This window comes from Hyaena hyaena, unplaced genomic scaffold, assembly GCF_003009895.1.
Source record: "Hyaena hyaena isolate Hyena2069 unplaced genomic scaffold, ASM300989v1 scaffold_7, whole genome shotgun sequence".
In the NCBI taxonomy this organism is placed as follows: domain Eukaryota; kingdom Metazoa; phylum Chordata; class Mammalia; order Carnivora; family Hyaenidae; genus Hyaena; species Hyaena hyaena.
This window is the reverse complement of record NW_024080639.1, coordinates 7,904,982-7,928,713: the sequence shown is the minus strand read 5'-3', so window position 1 is coordinate 7,928,713 and position 23,732 is coordinate 7,904,982. Positions and strand designations below refer to the sequence as shown.

The 23,732-nt window shown below is 39.3% G+C and overlaps 1 protein-coding gene across 1 annotated transcript; it reads right to left on the bottom strand.

Moving 5' to 3' along the window:
- Window positions 1-6,747: 6,747 nt before the first annotated feature.
- Window positions 6,748-23,366, bottom strand: DNAJA2 (DnaJ heat shock protein family (Hsp40) member A2). Its single transcript, XM_039241737.1, has 9 exons — window positions 23,173-23,366; window positions 21,638-21,697; window positions 21,125-21,348; window positions 18,178-18,258; window positions 17,792-17,925; window positions 16,183-16,379; window positions 8,863-9,007; window positions 8,596-8,723; window positions 6,748-7,990 (listed from the first exon to the last, which is right to left on the bottom strand). The coding sequence occupies exons 1-9, from the start codon at window positions 23,248-23,250 to the stop codon at window positions 7,799-7,801; spliced, it is 1,239 nt and encodes a 412-aa protein (XP_039097668.1). The 5' UTR covers window positions 23,251-23,366; the 3' UTR covers window positions 6,748-7,798.
- Between the last annotated feature and the right edge of the window lie 366 nt (window positions 23,367-23,732).

Below are 23,732 nucleotides of genomic sequence, written 5' to 3'. Positions count from 1 at the left end.
AGACATATATTTATGATGTTATTATCCATATTATTGCTTGCAATAAGAAATAATTGGAAGCAATCCAAATATCTATTGTGGAAAGTAATGAAGGGAAATCTCATTTAGAATGAAGTCAGGAGAGGCACCTAAGTAGTTTAGTTGGTTAAGTGGCTGACTCTTGATCTCAGCTCAAGTCTAGATCTCAGGGTCCTTGAGTTCAAGCGTCACCCCAGCCCCACCCCCATTGGGCTCTATGCTGGGTGTGAAGCCTACTTAAAGAAAAATGGTGTCAGGAAACCTGAATGGGGACCTCTCACACACAAACTTCTGTCACAACTTACTTCATATTCCTGAGCAAGAGGTTTACATTACTGTCCCAGCAAGAGGGAGGAATATTTTTCTCCTTGCCCACCAACAGCCCAGTTAGTGAGAAACTAACCACAACTCAGCCAATGAGAAACTGGCATCACCCTAAAGTCTTGCTTCCCTCCAACAGACTTGTTCAAAGCAGCCCCTCCTAACTTCCTCATTTTTCTCTATAAAGTAATATTTCTCTCCTTTATTCTCCAGACTTGCCTATGTTTTGCCACAGCTTGCATGTCCTGAATTGTCATTCTTCTGCTATTTCCCAAATAAACTCATTTTAACTGGCTATTTTATTTTTAATGTTAACATTACCAATAGAGAATTGGATTGATTGTTGATTCAAACATTAGAACTGTGAGGTCATTAAAAAGAAGACATAGACCATTATGTATTAGTATGCAAATATAGCAAAGGAATAAAAAGACCAAAGAAAAGTTGTTAAAGAAGTTGTATCCCATTTGCACATACACATACATAAGAAATAGTAAAAGTGATTGTATCTTAGAAGAGGACTAAAGATGGGAGGTTTGGTACTATGTGTATTACAAAAAACCCTTGAAGAATAAAGACCAATCTGTATTGATAGTCTCATTAGTATGGGATTTGAGGAAAGTGGTTTATTCATTTTTTCACATCTCATTTTTTAATGATCATGTGCTGCCTTCCTAATAGGCATAATTTGTAGATGACAAGAGGGGATTAGCTGGTCATACATAGACTGGTAAAATATATCACTAATTGAATGTCTTCAACCTACCACTGCTGGAGAGCTTCCTCATGTCCTTTTCTTTAGCCTGACTCATGGTGGTACTGGCAATTGGTCCGCTTTGACCAAAGAAGACTTAACTGAATTCTCAGAAATTAAAAACAAACAAGAATCATACTAACAACATCTCTAGAAGCCTGCACCAGACTAAGTCTGCTTCAGGATTTTATCAAATCCCTTGCAACTGGAGATGAATTAATTACAAGACTTTTGGAGTCTTAGATTACATGCATCTCTTTGTAATGAAACTCCAGCTATTAATATTAATATAAAATGTGTTTACTCAACACTGATAGAACATAAGAATTGCCAAGTAGCAAACCAAAAAAGCTTAGGTTTATGGATCTAACTTACTCTGTGTGGACAAAGTAAATGGGTTGGCATGGGGAGGCAAGAAAATGAGTCGTACTACTTATACGACTACTTATACGACTCAGCAAAATACACAAGACCTAACTGATACAATTGTTAACAGTAACTTCATGTGGGCTTCCCCACATGAAGTTTACTTGGGATTTTTACTTCCCGAGTAAAATATCAGTTACTAGGTAGTATCTACAATGTCCTTCTTACTCCCCAGAACCAGATGACTGTTGTATGCAAAACAGCTACTATACCAAAATAAACACTGAAGGTCTCAACTTCAGTGTTATACATTTTAGTTAAAATTCTTTAAAAAATTTTTTTAATAGTTTATTTATTTTTGAGACAGAGCATGAGCAGGGGTGGGGCAGAGAGAGAGGGAGACACAGAATCTGAAACAGGCTCTAGGCTCTGAGCTTCCAGCACAGAACCTGATACGGGGCTCAAACCACAAATGGTGAGATCATGACCTGAGCTGAAGTCGCTTAACCGACTGAGCCACTCAGGCACCCCTAGTTAAAATTCTATATGGCCCTGAAACACAAGTAACAAAAACAAAAACAAAAACATTGGGCTTAAAAATTAAGAACGTTTGTGCTTCAAAGGACACTGTTAAGAAAGTGAAGACAACCATGTAATGGGAAAACGATTTTGCAAATCAAGTGTCTTAATAAAAGATAAACTGTGGTACATCCATACAATAGACACGTATTCAGCAATTATAAGAAATGAGTTATCAAGCCACAAAAAGATATTGAATCTTAAGTGGATATTGCTAAGTGAAATCCAGTCTGGAAAGACTATATACTGTATCACTCCAACTATATGAAATTCTGGAACAGGAGAACAGTAAGAAGTGGTTGCCATGGATTCAGGAGTGGGGAGCGGGAGTTTAATAGGTGAAACACAGGGTTTATTTTAGGGTGGCCACACTATTCCGTATGACACTGTAATAGTAGATACATGACAATGCATTTATCAAAACACAGTGAACTTTATAGTACAATGATGCTTAATGTATGCAGATTTAAAAAACTCATCTAGGAGGTGGTGGTTCTCAGGATGAAATGCAGAGTGCAAAATCTAACTATGTTACAAACATATTAAACAATCTCCCTGAAGAGGGTAAGGTTGCTGACCTAAGTCACTTTGGAAATGAAATCTATAAAATTAAAGGTAAAAAGGACTATTCTTAGTACTCATGGTAATTGATAAAATTGTTTCCCATGCGGGCATGTGTTTATAGTTCTACCACTATACATGCATACTGGAATTCAACAATTAAGCAAATGGTATGCAGATGGTAGGAGCAAGCTTTCTCAATGTTCACTGAAATAACACTAAACTGATTCATTCATGCAAGTAGGCCTGTTAGAAACAAGTTTTACACATGTGCCTTTACAGAGCTGTAACATGCAGCAGTGTGTGCTGTTGTGTTTCACTGAGATAATGCTGTGATATCGTGGTAGAATAAAAACATACACATTTGGTCTTTATTCCTGGTTCCTGGCATACAGCTCTTAAAACCCTTGGAATTTCCTGATGGGGTGGGAGGAGTATCTTTTTTATTCATAATAAGATCCTTTCAACCATACCTTAGTTCATGCTAATCAGATGACTCTTGAAGGACATGCTGGGAACTATTTACCAGAGGAAAGAACCACGTGAGTGGAGGGGTGAAACTTTCAGTCCCACCCCCATACCTCCAGCCTTGGAGAGAGGCTGAGATTAAGTCCAATCACAAATGGCCAAGGACACAAACAGTTCTGAGACCATTCTTCCACCATCGATGAACATTACGGTGGCAGGTATTGGGGATAATATTCTTTTAGCCTTGTGAGCTCTCTGGGCACAGTTGTGACCACCAGCTGCCCAGCTGCCTCCTTGCCACTACTTTGATGACACCATTTAATAGTAAAAAAACTGGTTAATTATAACAATGCATCGTAAAATGTTCAGAAGAAAAGGAGAATGTTTTGTGAACCATGTTTTGTGTGTGTGTATGGAGGTTTTAGGTGATTGATTTTTAAAATAAGTACTTTTTAATGGAAACAATTTGGCCAAAAATCTGTCACAGAATTTTGAGACCGATTAAAACAAAAGTTGAATGAGACAACAAAAACAAAAAACCCACAAATGACCTACGAACTTAATCAATTGTGCCAATGTAATGGAACCTCCAGAAAAACCTTAAAGGACAGGGTCCAGATAGCTTCAAATTGGTGAACAAACATCAAGGTGCTGGAGGAGTAATGTGCTCAGAAAGGACATGGCCACTCCACATCACTTGCCCTATTCGTCTCGTCCCTTTGGGTGCTTCTGAATTGTATCTTTTATGATAAACTGGCAGTTTAGTAAGCAGTGTTTTCTATGAGCCATTGTAGCAAATTATCAAACCTGAAGGGGCAGTTGTGTGTGGCTGGTTTATTACCAGTTGGTCAGAACTACAGGCAACAACCAGGGACTGACTGGTGACGGAAACTGAGGTCAGGGGAGTCTTGTGGGCCTGAGACCTTACCTGGGAGGTTTGCACCAACTTCCAGTACTGTCAGTCAGAAGTGTTATGAGCAGATAAAACAGGTTTTTCTTTAACATTATACTAATTCATTCCTATAGCTGTTGATGTGGGAAACAACTTTACATGTGTATTCAAGGGACATTCTGCAGAAAACCTAATCAGTATTCCTCAAAATTGTGTGTGCCATCAAAAACAAAGCAAGTCTGGGGCGCCTGGGTGGCTTAGTCGGTTAAGCGTCTGACTTTCGCTTAGGTCATGATCTCGCGGTTCGTGGGTTCGAGCCCCGCATCGGGCTCTGTGCTGACAGCCAGCTCAGAGCCTGGAGCCTGTTTCAGAGTCTGTCACTCCCTCTCTCTCTGACCCTCCCCTGCTCACGCTGTCTCTCTCTCTCCTAGAAATAAATAAAACATTTAAAACAAAAACAAAAACAAAAAAACAAAGCAAGTCTGAGAAGTGTCACAGCAAAGAGGCACCTATGCAGGCAGGTCTAAATGTAATATTGGGGCGCCTGGGTGGCTTAGTCGGTTAAGCGTCTGACTTTCGCTTAGGTCATGATCTCGCGGTTCGTGGGTTCGAGCCCCGCTTCGGGCTCTGTGCTGACAGCCAGCTCATTTCTTGTGCCTGTTTCAGTCTGTGACTCCCTCTCTCTCTGACCCTCCCCTGCTCACGCTGTCTCTCTCTCCTAGAAATAAATAAAACATTAAAAAAATATTAAAAAGCATAAATGTAATATATCCCAGCACAGAAATAGACAAAAAGAAAATCTGAATAAAGTACAGTGCAAAGTATTTGAATACACTTCTCCAAAGCTACACAAATACAGTAAGCACATGAAAAGATGCCTAACATCATTAGACGTTACGGAAACACAAATAAAAACCACTTCACTACCCACTAGGGTGGCTGTAATAAAGACAGATACTAATAGGGGCGCCTGGGTGGCTCAGCCGGTTGAGCATCCGACTTTGGCTCAGGTCATGATCTCACAGTTTAAGTTCAAGCCCCGCGTCGGGCTCTGTGCTGACAGATAGCTCAGAGCCTGGAGCCTGCTTTGGATTGTTTCCCTCTCTCTGACCCTCCCCTGCTCATGCTGTTTCTCTCTCTCTCTCAGAAACTTAAAAAGATTAAAATTACATTAAAAAAAACCCCAGATACTAGTAAGTGTTGGCAGTTAATGTGGAAAAATTAAAACCTCATATATTGCTGGTAGGAATGTAAGATGGTGCAGGCTTTTTGGAAAAGTTTGGCAGTTTTTCTAAAGATTAAACACTTACCACGTAACCCAGCAATTCCATTCCTAGGTATAGATCTAAAATAATTCTAAGTATGTCCATACAAAAATTTACACATGAATGTTCATAGCAGCATTATTCAAATGGGGAAAAAAACCAATGTCCACTAACTGATGGATGTGTAAACAAATGCATGGCTATGCTAACTATACAATAGACTACTTGGCAATAAAAATGAAGAACTGATACATACCAGGATAGGGATAAACTTTGAAAACATAATGAACAGGTTACAAAAGGCCACATATTGCTGACTCAGTTTTATACAAAATGTTCAATAGACAAACCCTTAGAAATGGGAGCTGGGGAACGGAATGGGGAGTGCCTGCTTAATGGATTTGGGGTTTCTTACTAACTTTTAAAAATGTTTATTCAGTTTTGAGAGACAGAATGCAAGTGGGGGACAGGCAGAGAGGGAGACATAGAAACCGAAGCAGGCTGGACTCAGCTGTCAGCAGAGCCGGATGTCAGGCTCAAACTCATGAACCGTGAGATCATGACACGAACAGAAGTTAGACACTTCACACTACTAGGCCCCCAGTCGTCCCTTGGGGTTTCTCTTCTAGGGCAATGAAAATGTTCTGGAATTAGACTATGGTGATGGTTGCAGACTCTATAAATATACTGGAAACCACAGAGTTGTACACCTTTTATAAAAAGGTAGATTTAATGGCATATGAATTATTTCAATAGTTATTAAAAAGACTGTGCTGTTTGATACTATATATGCTTATTCTATAAACAGGTGCTCTAGTAGAGCACAACTGAGAGAAACAGCAGATCTTAACAAGTTCTTATTCTCCATGTTTTTCTTTGCTATAGCCAAAAAACCTGAGTAGAAGAATTAAAAGAAAGACTACACTGAACAACTCTAATGTTTTATAAACCTTTATTGGAAAGGCTACAAACTTCATATTGCCACTGCATTTCTTAACCTTAAAGTGGTTGGGGGGAAGTAACCTTGGATACAAAACTACTATGCTGTTGAATCTTGCCCAGGCTGGTTGTAAAATATTTTTTTGTACAATGGAGGTAGAGTGGATACGGCACTAATTTAATCATCACAGGCCTTGATTCATGCCAGGACACTTCCTGACACCACCCATCCCCACCCACCCACCATTCAGGTTCTAGTAGGCCTAGAAATAAACTACAAGTACTGTATTTAGGCTCAGGGATGGCACAATACATTTTTAATTTTTAGTTTTCCCCATTTGTTCTTTTACAAATGTAAAATGTACAACTGATGTCTCTTTTCCCTAAAATTAAAGTGTGTTCTAAAAATATCTACTCTGGGAATGGAAAAAAGGTAGTAGATGGAAAGAAGAGCAACACAACATCCTTTTCATAGTTGTTTTACCTGATTTTTCTCATACCAGCCTAAGAATCTTACTTTTCTATAAAACATTAGTGATCAATGCTTCCCCCAATCTCAAATATTCAACTTAATGGAGACAGAGAATCTTTAACTTAACATTTAATGAAAACAGAGCATTTTAACAAGTTCTATGCAGACATGGTTCTAATATTGATTTGCTGTTACCTTATTTTTAAAAGGGGGAGGTGGTGGGGAAATACAGAGGCTAGGTTAACCTTGCCCCAATGCTCAGGATCATAACTTATGAGTCACAGAACTCAGATGTCCTTGACTGTACAAAGCATCAGTTGAAGCCATAAAGCCTGTTTTTTACCAACATGTCAAACTTTCGTTTTGTCTTTTAAAACTATAAAATGGGCATGTACCTGAGCCATAAGCTTCAGGTCAATGGGTTTTTAAGGGCTGCTGAAGAACCAGAATGAAGGATACATTCTCCAGTTTAAAGATACATTTTACAGTTCAAAGTATGTTCTTCCTTCTAAAAATGTGACACAAAGAATAATTTATACCAACTGCTTTTTATTATCGAGTCTTAGAAACCTTTCACAAGATGGTAAAAAAACAAAAAACAAAAAAGAGGTGGGGTAAGAAAAAAAAAACTTTACAACCACAGCTAATGTTATTTTCTCCATTGTTCCCAGTCAGCTCCAAACCCATTGTGTGCAAAGCCCATTTTTCCATGCATCTAAATGATAGATACAGGCTATGAAATTCTTTATTCTATTTGTAGCAGCTTACGCAGGTGCAGCCAAACACAAAGCTTCAGGACAAATTGTACACAAACTTTACAATGTGGGATTTGGATTTAAAATATGAAACATAAAATCTACACAAAACTGATAAAAATCAAGCACAGATACCAGGACTGAAACTTATAACCCATGTGTGAAAGGGAGTCTTGTTTCCTTTCAAGTGCTTTATTCTGCTACAGAACAGTCAAAATGAAGATGTAAAGCTTTGTGGTTAGTTTAAATTATACACTCTGTAGATACTATACCAATTTTAAAAGTTACACATAGACCAACAGATGTCCATCAGTTCATCTGGATTGACCAGACACTCCAGCTGGATGGCTGAAAGCAAACCGAGCAAATGTGGAAAGAAAATCCACCTGTGCAATTTGTTTGCAGAGTTTACTGATGGGCACATTGCACTCCTGGTCCATGATGGCTGCTGCTTTCTTCATCAGAGCTATCATTATAAGCTTCACGCCTCTGACCACCTCCTGAGCCCCGAGTGCTATCAAATTCTTGAAGCTCTACCTCCTCTGTGTCGCCAATGATGTTTGGAACTTCTGGTCTAGATGGCAGAAGGTCTTCTAGTTCCTTCATTAAAACAGAACAAAGATTAGTTGAAAGATACTTTCAATTTTCCTTTGGATACAATCCAAGATATATGCTTGTTTAAGAGTTAAGATAGGTAAATCTGTGTGCACTTTAAGCCAGAGATCACAAACTGATGACCCACAGGCCAAATATGCAGACATCTTCTGTACAACCCAACTACTATTTAGAAAATAAAAAGCCACAATTAATTCCCGACACTAAAACACTGGAAGTTTTCACATCAGACACACTTTCCTGCATGGAAGAGTTAAAAGTTGCTAAGCTGGCATACTATGATACACTGGATGCCTCTTCAGGTGAGGGATCTGGTCTCTAGGGAGCCCCCATCTTCCTAACACCAACTCATACCCAGTCTGCTTTACTTCTTTACTATTCCCTCCTTGGCCCTCTCAACATTTACACCAACAAGCTTTGAGTTTAATAACCACCAGGATGGCCCAACAATCACTGAAATGTTGAAAAAGTCAAATTTTATAAATTATGTGTTCTAATCTTAGCACCAAAAACCAATGAACAGTTGACAAAGAAACATAACTATTATTAAACTTTAAGTCATCTACTGTTTATATTTAAAGAACACTTACAGAAAGCTTGTCTGGGTTGATCCAGTTGTTTTCAGGAAATTGCACATCAAATTTTATATACAGATCACCTTTTTCAAAGGGATTACGATATTGTGGCATTCCTTCACCTCGAACTACACGGACACATCCTATTATTTAAGTAAAAATGTAACTATTAGGAATTTATTCAAGAAGGTACTCAATAATTCTTTTGAGACTCACTAACTATAAAAATTTACAAGTCACAGAACACATGGAATCCTGGATCAAACAAAAATTGAGATTTACCTGGTTCAATTACTTTTCCAGGGGGGTATTTTACCACAATCTGACGTCCATCAAGGTGTTTAAATGTAAACTGAAATCCACACAGAGCTTCAACAAGTCCTATCTTATATGTCATGTGCAAATCATTTCCATCTCTCTGAAACACCTACAAATAAATCACACAAAAAACATTTTAAAAAGTAAAGAGCCATGCCCTGTTGTGCAGTGTTCCTTGAAATGATTTCAAAACCTTAAATCTACCATTCATTGTAAAAACCAAACTGTCATCATCCCTAATTTCCCTACCTAAATTTATATAAGGAAACCTCGCTATTTTCACATAATATGCTAGAAACTTCTATCAGAAAAACAATGGAATTGAGAAAACAGCGCATAAGGCAGGCTGAAGCTCCAAAAAAACAGGACGAGGTACAGTCTGCATTTGTGGCCCATTTCTTGACTCTGAGCAAAAAAACCAAAAACCAAGAACAAACAAACAAAAAACCTCAAAACCAAAACAGTGCAGACAGTCCTGTAGGATTCTATAGAACAGGTTCGCCTTGGGAGTGCTCCCCGGACATGATCCTAAAAAGAGGAGAGTACAAGTTCAACACAAAGTTCAATCAGTAATGCTCAGCTAGTACACGGGGTCAATACCATATATTACACATGTACAAACAAGTTTTATCTCATCTAAAATTCAAAATTTGCTTAGGTGAATGTAAATCAAACAGCAAATGCTAAGGGTGACTAACTGCACTATAAGCCTATTGACTAGGTAATGCAATGATTAGTCAATAAACGTCAAATATGTTTCTGAGCTATCAATGTATAGGAAAAATACATCCAATTTCACACATACCTGACTTATAATTTTTGCTTATTAGAATTTACAAATATCGGGGCACCTGGGTGGCTCAGTCAGTTAAGTGTCCAACTCTTGATTTCGGCTCAGGTCATCTATGGTTGTGAGAACAAGCCCTACTTCGAGCTCTGTCCGGAGTGTGGAGACTGCTTAAGATTCTCTCTCTACCTCTCTCTACCCCTCCCCTGCTCGCATATACTCTCTCTTCCCCGCCCCCCCCAAATTACAAATATCTATACTTAGCCTTTGAGATTTAGGATGAAACGAAATACCATTATCTTTATCGGTGGTCCTAGACCAGCAGCCTCAGCTGCACCAGAAAACTTGTTAGGAATGCACATTCTTGGGCCACACCCCATACCTACTGGGTCAGAAACTATAGAGGTGGGGACTAGTAATCCATAGTTTTAACACCAGGTGATTCTAAATGTATGCAAAAGTTGAGACCCACTGAATGTATATTACCTATGTGCATTTCCTCAAGTATTTCTTACAATGGGTGGAAAAATTAAATCCAATAAGGACTCTTTAATGCAGAATGTTTTAATCCTTTTATAACTATAAAATGCTAGTATTTCTGAACATCTTATGATATTATTGTTCAAAGAACCACCTATAACCAAATATCCTTTGGTTAAAGCTATACTAGAAATAGGGAACAAGAAGCACCTGGGTGGCTCAGTTGGTTAAGCATCTGAGTCTTGATTTTGGCTCAGGCCATGATCTCATGGTTTATCAGTTGGAGCTTGAGTCGGACTCTGTGCCAACAATGTGGTGCCTGCTTGGGATTCTGTCTCCCTCTCCACCTCACCCCCCACTCACTCTCCTTCTCAAAATAAGTAAAACTTAAAAAGAAATAGGGAACAAGAAGGGACACCACGTTCTTGGATAGGAGCGCTCAACTTAAAGTGATCCAATTAAAAATGCAATGGGGCGGGGCAGGGACTAGTGAAGGGGTGAGTAGGTTAGAAAACTCGATGCTAAAATTCAAACAGAAAGTAATCATGCAAGGACACTCAGAGAATTTTTTAAAAAGCCAGGTTAATTAGGGGTGCCTGGGTGGCTCAGTCAGTTGAGTGTCCTTGAGTGTAAGACTTCAGCTCAGGCCATGATATCATGGTTTGTGAGTTCGAGCCCCACACTGGGTTCTGTGCTGACATCTCAGAGCCGGGAACCTACTTCAGATTTGGTCTTCCTTTCTCTCTCTGTCCCTCACCCGCTTGCTCACACTCTCTCTCAAAAATAAACATTTAAAAAGAAATAATAGTGAAAGACTTAAAAAGCTCTAAGAATTTCTGGAAAACAAAGGTATTGAGCACAGAGAAGGGACTAACATCACCAGATATGATGGCTTTTTTGCTGCACAAATGCACGATGGTAGGCATAGCACCAAAACAGATACACACCTGTACTGAAAGACAAATACACATGATCTATAGCACTCTCAAAATCAAATATTTTTTTTATCAGAAGATTTATACTGTTTCAGCTAACAGCACCCACCCTAATCTCATGGCCTCATAACTCCTTCAGCACAAGTGTTGGGAGTGGGGGATGGGGACCAAAAAACCCTAACAAAATAACTACAAACTTTTTCATGAACTAGTTGAGACTACCCAACTTTTCTCAGAAGGTTAATATTTTTGGGGTGTCTGGGTGTCTCAGTCGGTTGAGTGACCTCAGCTCAGGTAATAATCTCATGATTCATGGGTTCAAGCCTCAGGTCGGGCTCTGTGCTGACAGCTCAGAGCCTGGAGCTGCTTCAGATTCTGTGTCTCCCTCTCTCTCTGCCCCTCCCCTACCTGCATTTGGTCTCTCAAAAATGAATAAACATTTTAAGAAAAAGGAGGTTAATATTTTCAGTGGTATAAATTAAACAAGACACCTAAATCTCTCCCTGGGCTCAAATTTACTTTACTGGTCATAATAAAACCAAATCTTTGACCTCTCACTAGCTAAACTTCCACTCTAACCTCTACTATCTTCTATTTTCTTTAGACAGTTACATCTGCTGTCTGTTGGAATTCCATGCAATTCCACAGCTTCCAACAATATTAAGAAGTGACCTTCTTCCAAATACCTCCCCACAGCCCCAAGAAAGAAAAGCAGCTTATTCATGATCTCATTTGATTCTACAATATCCTTCTGAGGGAGGACTATCTTTGTATTTAGTAAAGCCAAACCAAGCCCAGGGATCCCAAAGCTAGTAAATGGGGAGTCAGAACTTAAGTGCTTGTCTCCAAATCCAGTAATCTTCATTTTAAAAATCTCAATTTAACTATGTAGCAACATTAGAAGCATCTGGGTAGCTCAGTTAGTTAAGCATTTGAGTCTTGATTTTGGCTGAGGTCATGATCTCACAGTTTCTGAGATTGAGCCCCATGCTGTTAGCACAGAGGCTCCTTGGGATTCTCGTTCTTCCTCTTTCTGCCCCTCCCCCACTTGCACTCTCTCAAACATTAAAAAAAAAAGTTATGTAGCAACATTAAAGAATGAATGTAGGGGTTAAAAAAAAAAAAGGTTTCACCATCAGTCTGACATACCAAAAACTCTCCGCCAAATCAGCATTACTTCTTAACTTCCCCATTACTCTCCTGCTACTGTATTTGCACATATCATTTGGTAACTGCCCTCAAACTGTTCCAATTACATAGTAATGAAAATACCCACATGCTGGGGCACCTGGGTGGCTCAGTCGTTTAAGCATCTGACTTTGGCTCAGGTCATGACCTCATGGTTCGTTGGTTCGAGCCCCGCGTCGGGCTCTGTACTGACAGCTAGCTCAGAGCATGGAGCCTGTCTTCGGATTCTGTATCTCACTCTCTCTGACCCTCCCCTGCTCACACTGTCTCTCTCTCTCTCTCAAAAATAAATAAAACATTAAAAAAAAAAAGGAAATACCCACATGTTGTCCAAACTGAACTCAAAATACAGTTTATACTCAAGCATATTATAAAGCTTATAAACATTTCAATTACTCAGCTATCTATCTGCCTTTATTCTTTGTATGGTGTTGTGCTTGAAAGATATGACTGAACAAATGAGGAAGTGGATAAAATACCAATTAACAGGGAATCTAGAGTTACAAATATTTCAACCTATAAGATCCTAAGTCAGAATTCTAGGAATTACTGTTTTTTAGCAATCAAGAAGCCCTTGTCATTTGCAGGTTTGGCAATATCCACAAAGGGCCCAGATACAGATAGTAATTTATAGCTTTTCCCAAGGCAATAAACTTACCCTGAGAAAGGCTAGGAGAGCAAACCATAACCTAGTGAGGAAACTGATCTAATCAAATTCCCAGAATCTGCATCTCAATATGGCTTTATTCGCCATAAGATTCTTCTTTTTTTTTAAGTTTTATTTATTTGAGATAGAGCATTAGCATAAGAGGAGCAGAGAGGGAGAGAATCACAAGCAGTCTCTGTGACAACACAGGGTTCCATCTCACAACCATGAGATTATGACCTGACCCAAAATTAAGAGTTGGACACTCAACCGACTGAGCCACCAGGTGCCCCTCTAATAGATTCTTGAAGGGACTTTCAAAATTTACTTTATTTGTAGAAATCACATCATATGGGAGAAAATTTTAGTGTAAATTAAAAAGGTGGTGACTTGTGATATAAAGCTCTTCAGAGAAACTCAAGTCAATGAGATCAAGTAATGCCAGAACCATGTCAAAGGCTTCTATAGTCAAGAATCTGGGTGATTATTAAAAGGGTTTCCCGAATAGCTCTAGTTACAGTCTTCAACAGTAAAGGCTCTTTACAACTGCACCAAGAACCATAAAATACCTAGGAATAAATCTAACCGAAGAGGTAAAAGATCTGCACACTGCAAACTACAGAAAGCTTACGAAAGAAATTGAAGATACAAAAAAATGGAAAAACATTCCATGCTCATGGATTGGATGGAAGAACAAATTATTGTTAATATGTTGATACTACCCAAAGCAATCTACACATTCAAAGCAATCCCAATCAAAATAGCGCCAGCATCCTTCTCAGAGCTGGAACAAACAATCCTAAAATTTGTATGGAACCACAAAAGACCCCAAATAGCCAAAGTAATGTTGAAAAAGGAAACCAGAGTGGGAGGCATCAGAATCCTGGACGTTAGCCTCTACCACAAAGCTGTAATCATCATGATAGGATGGTACTGGCACAAAAAAAAAGAAGACACATAGACCAATGGAATAGAGAACCCAGAAATGGACCCACACATGTATGATCAACTAATCTTCGAATATCCAATGGAAAAAAGACAGACTCGTTAGCAAACGTTGCTGGGAAAACTCAACAGCACCAGGCAGAAGAATGAACCTGGACCACTTTCTTACACCATACACAGAAATAATCTCAAAATGGATGAGAGACCTAAATGTGAGGCAAGAAACCATCAGAATCTTAGAGAAAACAGGCAACAACTTCTTTGACCTCAGCTGCAGCAACTTCTTACTTAACAGGTCTCTAGGGGCAAGGGAAACCAAACCAAAAATGAACTATTGGGACCTCATCAAGATAAAGATAAAAAGCTTCTGCACAGCAAAGCAAACAATCAACAAAACTAAAAGGCAATCAACAGAATGGGACAAGATATTTGCAAATGACATATTGGATAAAGGGTTAGTATCCAAAATCTATAAAGAACTTACTAAACTCAACACCTGAAAAACAAATAATCCCATGAAGAAATGGGCAGAAGACATGAATAGACACTTCTACAAAGAAGATATTCAGATGGCTAACAGACTAACAGACACATGAAAAGACACTCAACATAGCTCATCATCAGAGAAATATAAATCAAAACCACACTGAGCTACCACCTCACACTGGTCAGAATGGCTAAAATTAACAACTATGGAAACAAGATTTTGGAAAGGGTGTGGAGAAAGGGGGACCCTCTTGCACTTTTGGAGGGAATGCAAACTGGTGCAGGCACTCTGGAAAAGTGTGGGGGTTCCTCAAAAAAATTAAAAAATAGAATTACCCTATGACCCAGCAACAGCACTACTAGACATTTATCTAAAGGATATAGGAATGCTGATTCATAGGGGCACATGTACCCCAGTGTTTATAGCAGCACTCTTAACAATAGCCAAAACATGGAAAGAGCCCAAATGTCCATCAACCGATGAATGGATAAAAAAGATGTGGGGCGTATGTGTATATACGTATATATACATACACTGGAATACTATTTGGCAATGAAAAAAACAAAATCTTGCCATTTGCAACAAGGATGGAACTGGAGGGTATTATTACGCTAAGTGAAATAAGCCAGTCAGAAAAAGACAAATATGTTTTCACTCCTATGTGGAATTTGAGAAAGTTATCAGAAGACCATAGGGAAGAGAAGGAAAAATAAGTTACAAACAGACGGAGGCAAACCATGATACTCTTTAAATACAGAGAACTGAGGGTTGATGGGACTGGGGTAAAATGGGAGATGGGCATTGAGAAGGGCACTTGTTGGGATGAGCACTGGGTATTGTAAGTAAGTGATGAATCGTGGGAATCTACTCCCAAAGCCAAGACTACACTGTATACACTATATGTTAGCTAACGTGACAATAAATTATTTAAAAAAAAAAAAAAAAAAGAATAAAGGCTCACAGGGGTACCTAGGTGGCTCAGTAGGTTAAGTGTCTGACTTTGGCCTAGGTCATGATCTCATGATTTGTGGGTTTAAGCCCTGTGTTAGGCTCTGTGCTGATAGCTCAGAGCCTGGAACCTGCTTCAGATTCTGTGTCTCCTTCTCTCTCTGTCCCTTCCCTGGTAGTGCCCTTATCTTTCTCTCCCTCAAAAATAAACATTAAAAAAAGAAAAATAATCACAGGCTCTTAAAAAAAAAAAATAAAGGCTCACACAAAAAAATAAAGGCTCACAGTATAGTCTATGGCACATCAGAAAATAGAAGCGCCATGGCATTATCAAAAGAATATATACAACAGACCACATCGTTGGACCAGTTAATTATGCCTTGTAGTTAACATACAACATAAAAGCAAAATAAGTTTTTTTAAACTGTAGAACTTTTTCTGTCAAGAAAAGCTCACCTGGTTAATCCAACATGTAAAACAATTCAACAGAGCAGCACTGAGGACTGAAGCCCTAACTACCACTCAACACCCATCAAAGGAGTTTCACAATGAAAAATAAGCTGCCTTAGATCATCTGGCCCAATGTCCTTACATTCATAAACAAGGAAACTGGGGTACAGACACAACAGGATTACTTATGATTACAGTGCTAATCAATGGCTGAGCTGCAACCAAAACGGACTCCTTTTCAGGGCTTCTGACTGCACCTGGCTTGTCGGTCTACTAGTTAGTTCTTATAAACTCAGCCCAACCACTTAACTTCGTTTATGTTCAAAGTTGTTCCAGAGAACCCAAAAAGATCTAACCTGTACCTTGACCACAACACTTATTTCTGCATAAAACAAAAATCAAATAAAAAGGAAATTACCTCATGTTCCTTCTCTTGTAGCAAAAGAACAATGTCTCCTGGTTCCACTCCTGGGGCCTGATCTGCTTCCCCAGTGAATGTAATTCTCTGTCCATGTTTCATGCCTTTGTCTACGTGGACTTCAAGAATCTTCACTTCTTTAATCACCTTCTTGCCTTCACATTTTTTACAGCGGTCCTTTTCATTAATTACCTCTCCTAGAAAGATAGGTCATTCAAACTTCCAACAAGAGTACCATACTGCACTCTTAAGATACTGTCTTGGTACTGCTTTTTATTCATTAAATAAACGTTCTGAATTTAATTGCTATTTGAAGTTTTGTTTAAAGTATCATTGTTAGTAATAGAAATTTGCATCTTACTACCCAGCTACCCAATCTCCTCTATTTCAGAGTATAATATATTTTAAATAACACTTTGAGTACCTCCACACCATGTTTAGAACAACACGGCTTTTCTCTGCATTCTTCTGAAACATTTAATTAGTGGTATAATGAAGTTAAACCTGAAATTGTACATAATGTATTGTGAAAAAATATTGATTTCTGAAGGCTGATTATTGGCACACATTAATGCTTAGATGACACATATAATTAATGACCTCAGGGACTGTTTCTAGAATACTGCTTTCAAAAAGTATGTTCTGCAAAACACCAGATCCTCACAATGGTAATGGAACACGGGAAAAGATTTCAGTAAACTTTGGTTTCTTAGATTGCGGGAACTGTTAGAAACTTTAATAAGGTAAAGTGCACTGAGACTTTCCAGGAGGGGAATAATAATATGCAGTTTCTCCATTATCTATCTCATCACTTCCTGCAGCAATCTGGAAAAAGATGCTCTAGAATGGTTTTTAATATGGTAGCCACCAGGCATCTGTAGCTATTTAAAGTTTAAATTAATTAAAATTAAAAATTTAGTTCCTCAGTCTCACTAGCTAAATTTCAAGTACTCAATAGCCATAGGTGGCTAATGGTTACCATAGGAGACATTGTATGTACAGTACATTTCCATCATTGTAGAAAAATTTTATTACATAGCACTGCTCTAGAACAGGGTCTGGCAAACTAAAACCCACAGGCCAATTGGGTATGCCCTTGTTTTTCTAAGAAATGTTTAACTGGAAGTCAGTCATGCCCATTTGGTTATGTATTGTCCGTGTTTATAAAAGCATTACAAGGACAGGGGTGAGTAGTAGTTTCAAAACCTATTCTGAGTCTAAGTATTTCAAAGACATCCAAAGCCTAAAGTATTTACTTCTGTGAGAAGGAAGGACTTCAGTCCCTGTAACCATCCTTAAAAGCTAGCAGCTTACAGTAAAGTCTGTTGCTATCTTCCTCTTTCTCAAATATAACCTTTAACAATATAAAGGGAAAAAAAACTTGTGCCCATCCTTTTGGAACTAAAAAAGACGAACATTTCACCGAACATAATATAAATTTACTCTTTGTGTTCATTGGGCCTATACATAATAATTTTCATTTTTTCTTTGAGAACTTTTATCTTTCAATAAAATGAATACACGTTAAAAAAAAAAAATGTAAGCCTCTCCAACTCCTGCATTCCCAAACCATTTCAACATAAAAGCAGAGAAGTATTGGCACGCATACCTTCTCCATTACAGTCAGAACACACAGACTGCATCTGTTGTACCATTCCCGGAGCCAGCTGTCTTATCATAATGCGTACACCTCGACCCCGACAAGCACTACACTTCTGAACAGCTCCAGACTTTCCACCTTGGCTAAAGCAAGCAAAAGTGTAATTAAATTTTTGCCCACAAACCGTTCCAATAGACCACGGCAAACAAGAATTGTGCTTTTCAACTTCATTTTCTCAACACCCAACGACTAGTATTTAAATGGACTTTCAGAGGTATCAGAAAATGTTCTGAGTCAGGTAGTTAAAATCATGAATAATTTTTAATTGATACAGATGAAATGTGCCACTGAAAGAACAGATGAAATGTATTTTGGAGACTAGAACACACACTTACCCACTGCATGCACTACAGAGTACATTTTTGCTAAGTTGTAGTTTGGTTGTCTTGCCATTATATAGATCTTCTAAAGATACTCTGGGGAGAAAAGAATTAGGTTCAATCAAATTTTGCCAAGTTCTCCTAAATACAATATATAAATGACAGCTGATACAGCATATTCCACTATAGCCTTTTAAAACAAAGAATTCAAAAACATCTTACATTAAGTCAACTAAGGTTTTATTTTGTGGCTCAAATTAACAGAAGGATTTTTATGGTTATGGACGGTAATATATGGTGTCAAAACCAGAACCTACAGGATCAGTGCAACAATGTACTATACTGCATTTTCTGATAAAGTTGGTAACTGCACAAACTCAAGGATCAACCTTCTTCTGGCCTCAAGCAGGAGTCCTTCATCTAATCCAACCCTGTGAATGAGGTATAATTATCCTCCTCATCTTACAAGACAAAACTTAGCACAGAGAGGTTAACTTGCCTTACTTGATCACACAGGCAGGTTGGCTCCAGAGTTCATGCTCTACTAAAGACTTCCCCTTAAGGACAATTTTTAGAAAGCTACAAAGTTACATTACAACTTATGGGAGTCATAAGCAATTTAAGATTGCATATGTCTCAAAAACAGAACAAAAAAAGTGACCTTATCAACAGTTATGACAGGAGGAAAAGAAAAGGTTTTCAACAGAGAGCCTAGAAGTTTTAGAGATCTTAAGAAACCACTGACTTATAAGCAAAATTATATATTTGAATTAACTTTTACCAAATTTTCAAAGGGGTCTATGATCAAAATAGGTTAAATAAGGGGTGCCTGGGTGGCTCAGTCAGCTCAGTCATTTTGGCTCAGCTCATGATCTCATGGTTCGTGAAACCAAGCCCCAGCATCAGGCTCCACACTGAACATGAGGCCTGCTTGGGATTCTCTTTCTCTCTCCCCTGCTCGCATGTATTTTTTTCTTTCTCTCTCTAAATAAGACATTTATAAACAAGGTAGAATTTAAAAGCCTGTTAAAAACACAACTGATAAAACCCAACTCATCTTTATATAGTAGATGAATTATAGGACCATTCATTTCCAAACTAACCTCAAAAAAAATCTATGTATATTAAGTCTCAAACACTATTCAGGGGTGCATGGGAGGCTCAGTTAGTTGTCTGACTTGAGTTCAGGTCATGATCTCAAGGTTCATGATTTCGAGCTCTGCATGGTGGGAAGGGTGGGGTGAGGGTCTTTCCTAATTTAATTTTTTAATTAAAAATTTTTTTAAACACTATACACTTAGGATCTGAAAGCAATGCTTTTAATGTGTTTTTTTACCCATCTCGTTGTGGTTTTAAATCTCTTTTAGCAGTGAAGATTCACTTTAAAATAGAGGAACAATAATTAAAAGTACTTTGCAAAGCACCCATACTATTTATTTTGAGGTATTCAAACTTTCCCAAAATCATTATTTCAAGATATTATTTGTACACATTCTAGGCAGTTTAAGAATAAAACACTTAGGGACAAAATATTACCAACATTTCCAAATAATGACATAGCTACAGCTTCATCTTAGACAAAAGCAATTGGCTGCATCTGTCTTTTAATACTCAAACAATCTTTAACAAAATAATTTACCAAAAAATAAAATAGGTACATCTTTTCCTCCTTGTATATTAAACTGCAGTTAGTATGCAAAACCACTCTCTAAGAGGCCATAAAAACACGCACTTCAACAAACATGGCCAATGAAGGAAAAATGTGGATAATGGTCTGGCCAAGCTGGCACTATCCACCAATGGTGCTAAACTGGTACAATCCTTTACAAGGCAATTTAGTCATATTTATCAGCCTCAAAATACTGATGCCTGCCTGGGAATCTCTGCCAAGAAGAGACAAAGCTGTATATAAAGATACTCAAAGCAGCTATTACAGAAAAAAATTAGCAACAGCCTATAGAAAAGGTGAATGATTAAGTAAATCATGGAATGGAATATTATAAAGCCTCTGAAAACAAAATGTTGTAACAACAGGTAAATTCTAAATAATATTAAAACAGCATTTACTACCTAATTTGAAATAACATTGAAGGAGAATATTAAGAATTTATTAAGGTACAGCAAGCACTCTCAATCCTATTTACTTCTTAGATCACTTTTTTTATCAAAGAAAAAAGAACTAAACCATACCATACAAATATTACTCTTGGAAAAATATTCAAATGGTAATTTATTTGAGGATAAATTCTTTTAAAACACAAATTTAAGAATGAGATTCAAACAATGTAACAGTTTATGCTTCCTCTATATAAATTAGGTAATATGAAATATTTTAAATAAACGATGAAAGTTGGTCTCTGGCATTTGCTAGTAAAATCCTTATTGGTTTGTGAAGAGAATAAAAGACCTCACAAACTTTGCAAAGTAAAATAGCTATTTTCATACTGTAGAGGGCCCACTGGTTCACAGTCTAAGATCAAGGTCAGACACCATTCATACGTTGGCAGGTTAATGTCAGGCTTGAGGCCAGGAAGCTCCATGGAAACCAATTTAGGAGAGTTCACACTGAGGATCAAGTAATGAGTGATTGTAACATGTAAACAAACTAGTCAGAGAGTCACCTACTTTGTAAATTTTTAAATAAAAAGTAACTTGGAAAATTTAAATACTTAAAAATAATCTTCATAATTGAAACATTAAATCATTTAGTAAAAGCAGCTTCAGACACATATAACAAAACCACCTGCCTACTCAGTTAAAACACCATCCTTTAAGATCTGTAGCAAAATACTAACACTCAGGTTACCAACTTCAATTTAGTCACCCAAAGACAGCAAGGACATGGCAGATTTTTTTTTTCTGACAAAGGATGAATATTTTTGATACATTTCTCTTTACTGAGCATTACTACTTGAAAAAATAGTACTTAATATTTTTGTAAGAAAGAAAAAAAGATATTCACTTAAGTGGATGCATCATGTCTTCTCCTCTTCTTCTGCCATTTCGACTTCTACTCTGATTGCCCATAAAGCCGAACAATCCCCCACCAAAAATGTGAGAGAAAATATCATCCATGCCACCACCTCCGCCGCTACCTTCCCGAAGACCTTGTTCTCCATATCTGTCATATAATTCACGCTTCTCAGGATTTGACAGCACTTCATATGCAAAACTTATTTCTTTGAACTATAAAAAAAGTAACAAGGAAAACAATTGGGTTTTCAAGTAGGAGAGTGGGGGGGGGGAAGGTTACAGGAATCTGGGATCTAAGAGAAAGCTACAAATTACATTTGGATGGATTCTGGTCCTACCTCCCACTGCCCAGGATGTTGGCATTCCCATTACAAAACCAAAATTTTCTTAATGTAAAAATTTGGCTCTATGGGCATAGATGGCACTTTTCTTACAACATTCCTGTTTTTAAGGAGAATAATCTAAAACTAAAATCTCATGGGGAAAGTGTCAAATAACTTACTTTGTCACCAGCATTTGGATTCTTATCAGGATGATATTCCTTGGCTAACTTTCTGTATGCCTTCAATAAAAAAGAAAAATTTTAAAAAAAGATTACATAAAAATCTGCTTTAAAGATTTTTGAGTACTAAATATTCATTTTTCTGAGAAGCAACTCATAACACTCCAAAAATATCTTTTATTCACTGAGATTGTTTGGCAATCTAGATTCATAAGTGCAATATTGTTTTTACTAATTTGTCCATCCCAATACTGTTGACTCATTAACTTAATCCAAAAAAGCAGACAGCAGCTATATTTGAACAATGCCAGAAAAAAACAAAATATTGGAAAATTACACATCTCGGTACTGTCAAATGTCTTTGATGGCCGGTAACCAGACCAAGAAAACCTCAATGAACTCTAAAGAAATGATTGTCAAGCTTAACAAACTGCAAAACATTACTACTAAAAATTAAACTAAGGTAAGAACCTCTGCTCAGGATAGCTCCTGCCCTTCCTCTAATTGAAATATCAAGAAAAAGCCTGGAGCTTTTAATTTTTCATATGGTGGATTAATTAGGGTCTTAATTGCGGTGACCTCAGCCTTCGTGAAGTTGCATACATTTTAGGTGGTTGGGATATATACAGCACTTAAGTCTTTATTCACAGACACATGAATTATATAATACAGACTAGCATTTCCGGTAAGGTAACAGGAAGTCCATTTTACTCTCAACTGTACCGGTCCCAGTGCCTAAGGAGCATTCTCATTTTTTCTCGGCTTACAAATCTGGATACTCTAAAATCGGTGAAGACGGTACAGGATTTAATCAAATGCCGCAAGTGCCTTAAATCTTGAGATCAAAGATTCACAGCATTGCAAACATCAATAAGGTCTTATATTTATTTTTAGTGTGCACTCAGGTGTTTGGCTGAGACCCATGGCTTATTCCTGAAGCGGGCACAGAACATCTAGGTTACCTGCCCACAGAACAATACACCCAGAGACCCACGGGTCGGTGAGCGGAGGAGGAAGAGAGGGAGGTGCTCCAGAGGCCGCGGCACCCAAGAAACATCTTCAACTGCCCGGAGGCACCGGCGGGGGCGGCCTCAACCCTCCAGCCAGACCCTAAACCTAGCCCCGATTCGGACCCGATGGCGACTGCCGCGGCGTGGACAACTTCTCTCCCGGGGCCGGGATGCGCTGTGCGCCTCTGTCCAACCTGTTTTTCCAGGGTGGTGACCTCCGTGCGGGGAGGGCCGAGCAGGCTGCTGCCTCCCAGGAGCGCCCGGCCTCCGGCGCCCGCCGGGGAAGAGAGGAAGGAAGCGTTCTTCGGCTGTTTGCGCAGGGGTGGGTTTTATTTGCTGCATTTGCGGGCGGGCGGGGCCGACAGCCCAAGGTCAGCCGAGGCCGGTCTCACCGCCGCCGCCCCCCAGCTTGGGCCCGCTGCGTCCGGCGCCGGCTCCTGGGCAGCCCCGTAGCGCGGCCTGGCCGTCTCGGCCGCGCAGGCCCGCGCCCCTCACACCCTGCCCGGCCGTCCCGCTCCCCACTACCTTCTTCAGCTCGTTCTCGCTGGCGCCAGGCGGGACGCCCAGAATGTCGTACAGCTTGGTGTCGGCCACGTTCGCCATGGCGGCGGGCTAGGAAACGCTTAGAGGAGAAGGCGACGGAGCGGACCGAGCGCAGCCAGGCCCACAGCGGCGTCGGCGGCAGCGCATGCCGAGGAAGACAGCGAGGGGGAAGAGGGGCGGAGCTGAACTTTGACCCGGCGCACGGCGCGACGTGACGTCGCTACGCGGAGTCCGCCCCGAGCGCTCGGCCGCGGCCGTTGGGGGTCGGGGTAGTGACTGAGCCTGCGTTGGGGTCGCTTCTCCGTAGGGTCCAAGCCCTGGGAAACTGAGAGAGCTGTGACCCGCGCTTTCCAAGGCTTCAGCTCCTTGCGAAAGGCGTTTATGGAGGGTGCTGAGGGGATGAAGAGGCTGCCCCCTCGGTCAGCTTCGAATCCGGCGGGCGAGAAAACCGGGCCGGGCCCCCGCGGGAGGCCCCGCTGAGGTCGTCCTCCGAATCCGAGATGCCGCAGGTGGACCCTCTGCGTCTCGTTCCCTCAGGGCTA

Excerpts from the sequence above, each read along its gene's own strand:
- DNAJA2 (XM_039241737.1), bottom strand. The coding sequence starts at position 23,250 with ATGGCGAACGTGGCCGACACCAAGCTGTACGACATTCTGGGCGTCCCG. Across the intron at positions 17,926-18,177 it reads CTCTGTAGTGCATGCAGTGG|CCAAGGTGGAAAGTCTGGAG; the intron begins GTAAGTGTGTGT and ends TGCTTGCTTTAG. Across the intron at positions 8,724-8,862 it reads TGGAAAAGTAATTGAACCAG|GATGTGTCCGTGTAGTTCGA; the intron begins GTAAATCTCAAT and ends CTTAAATAATAG.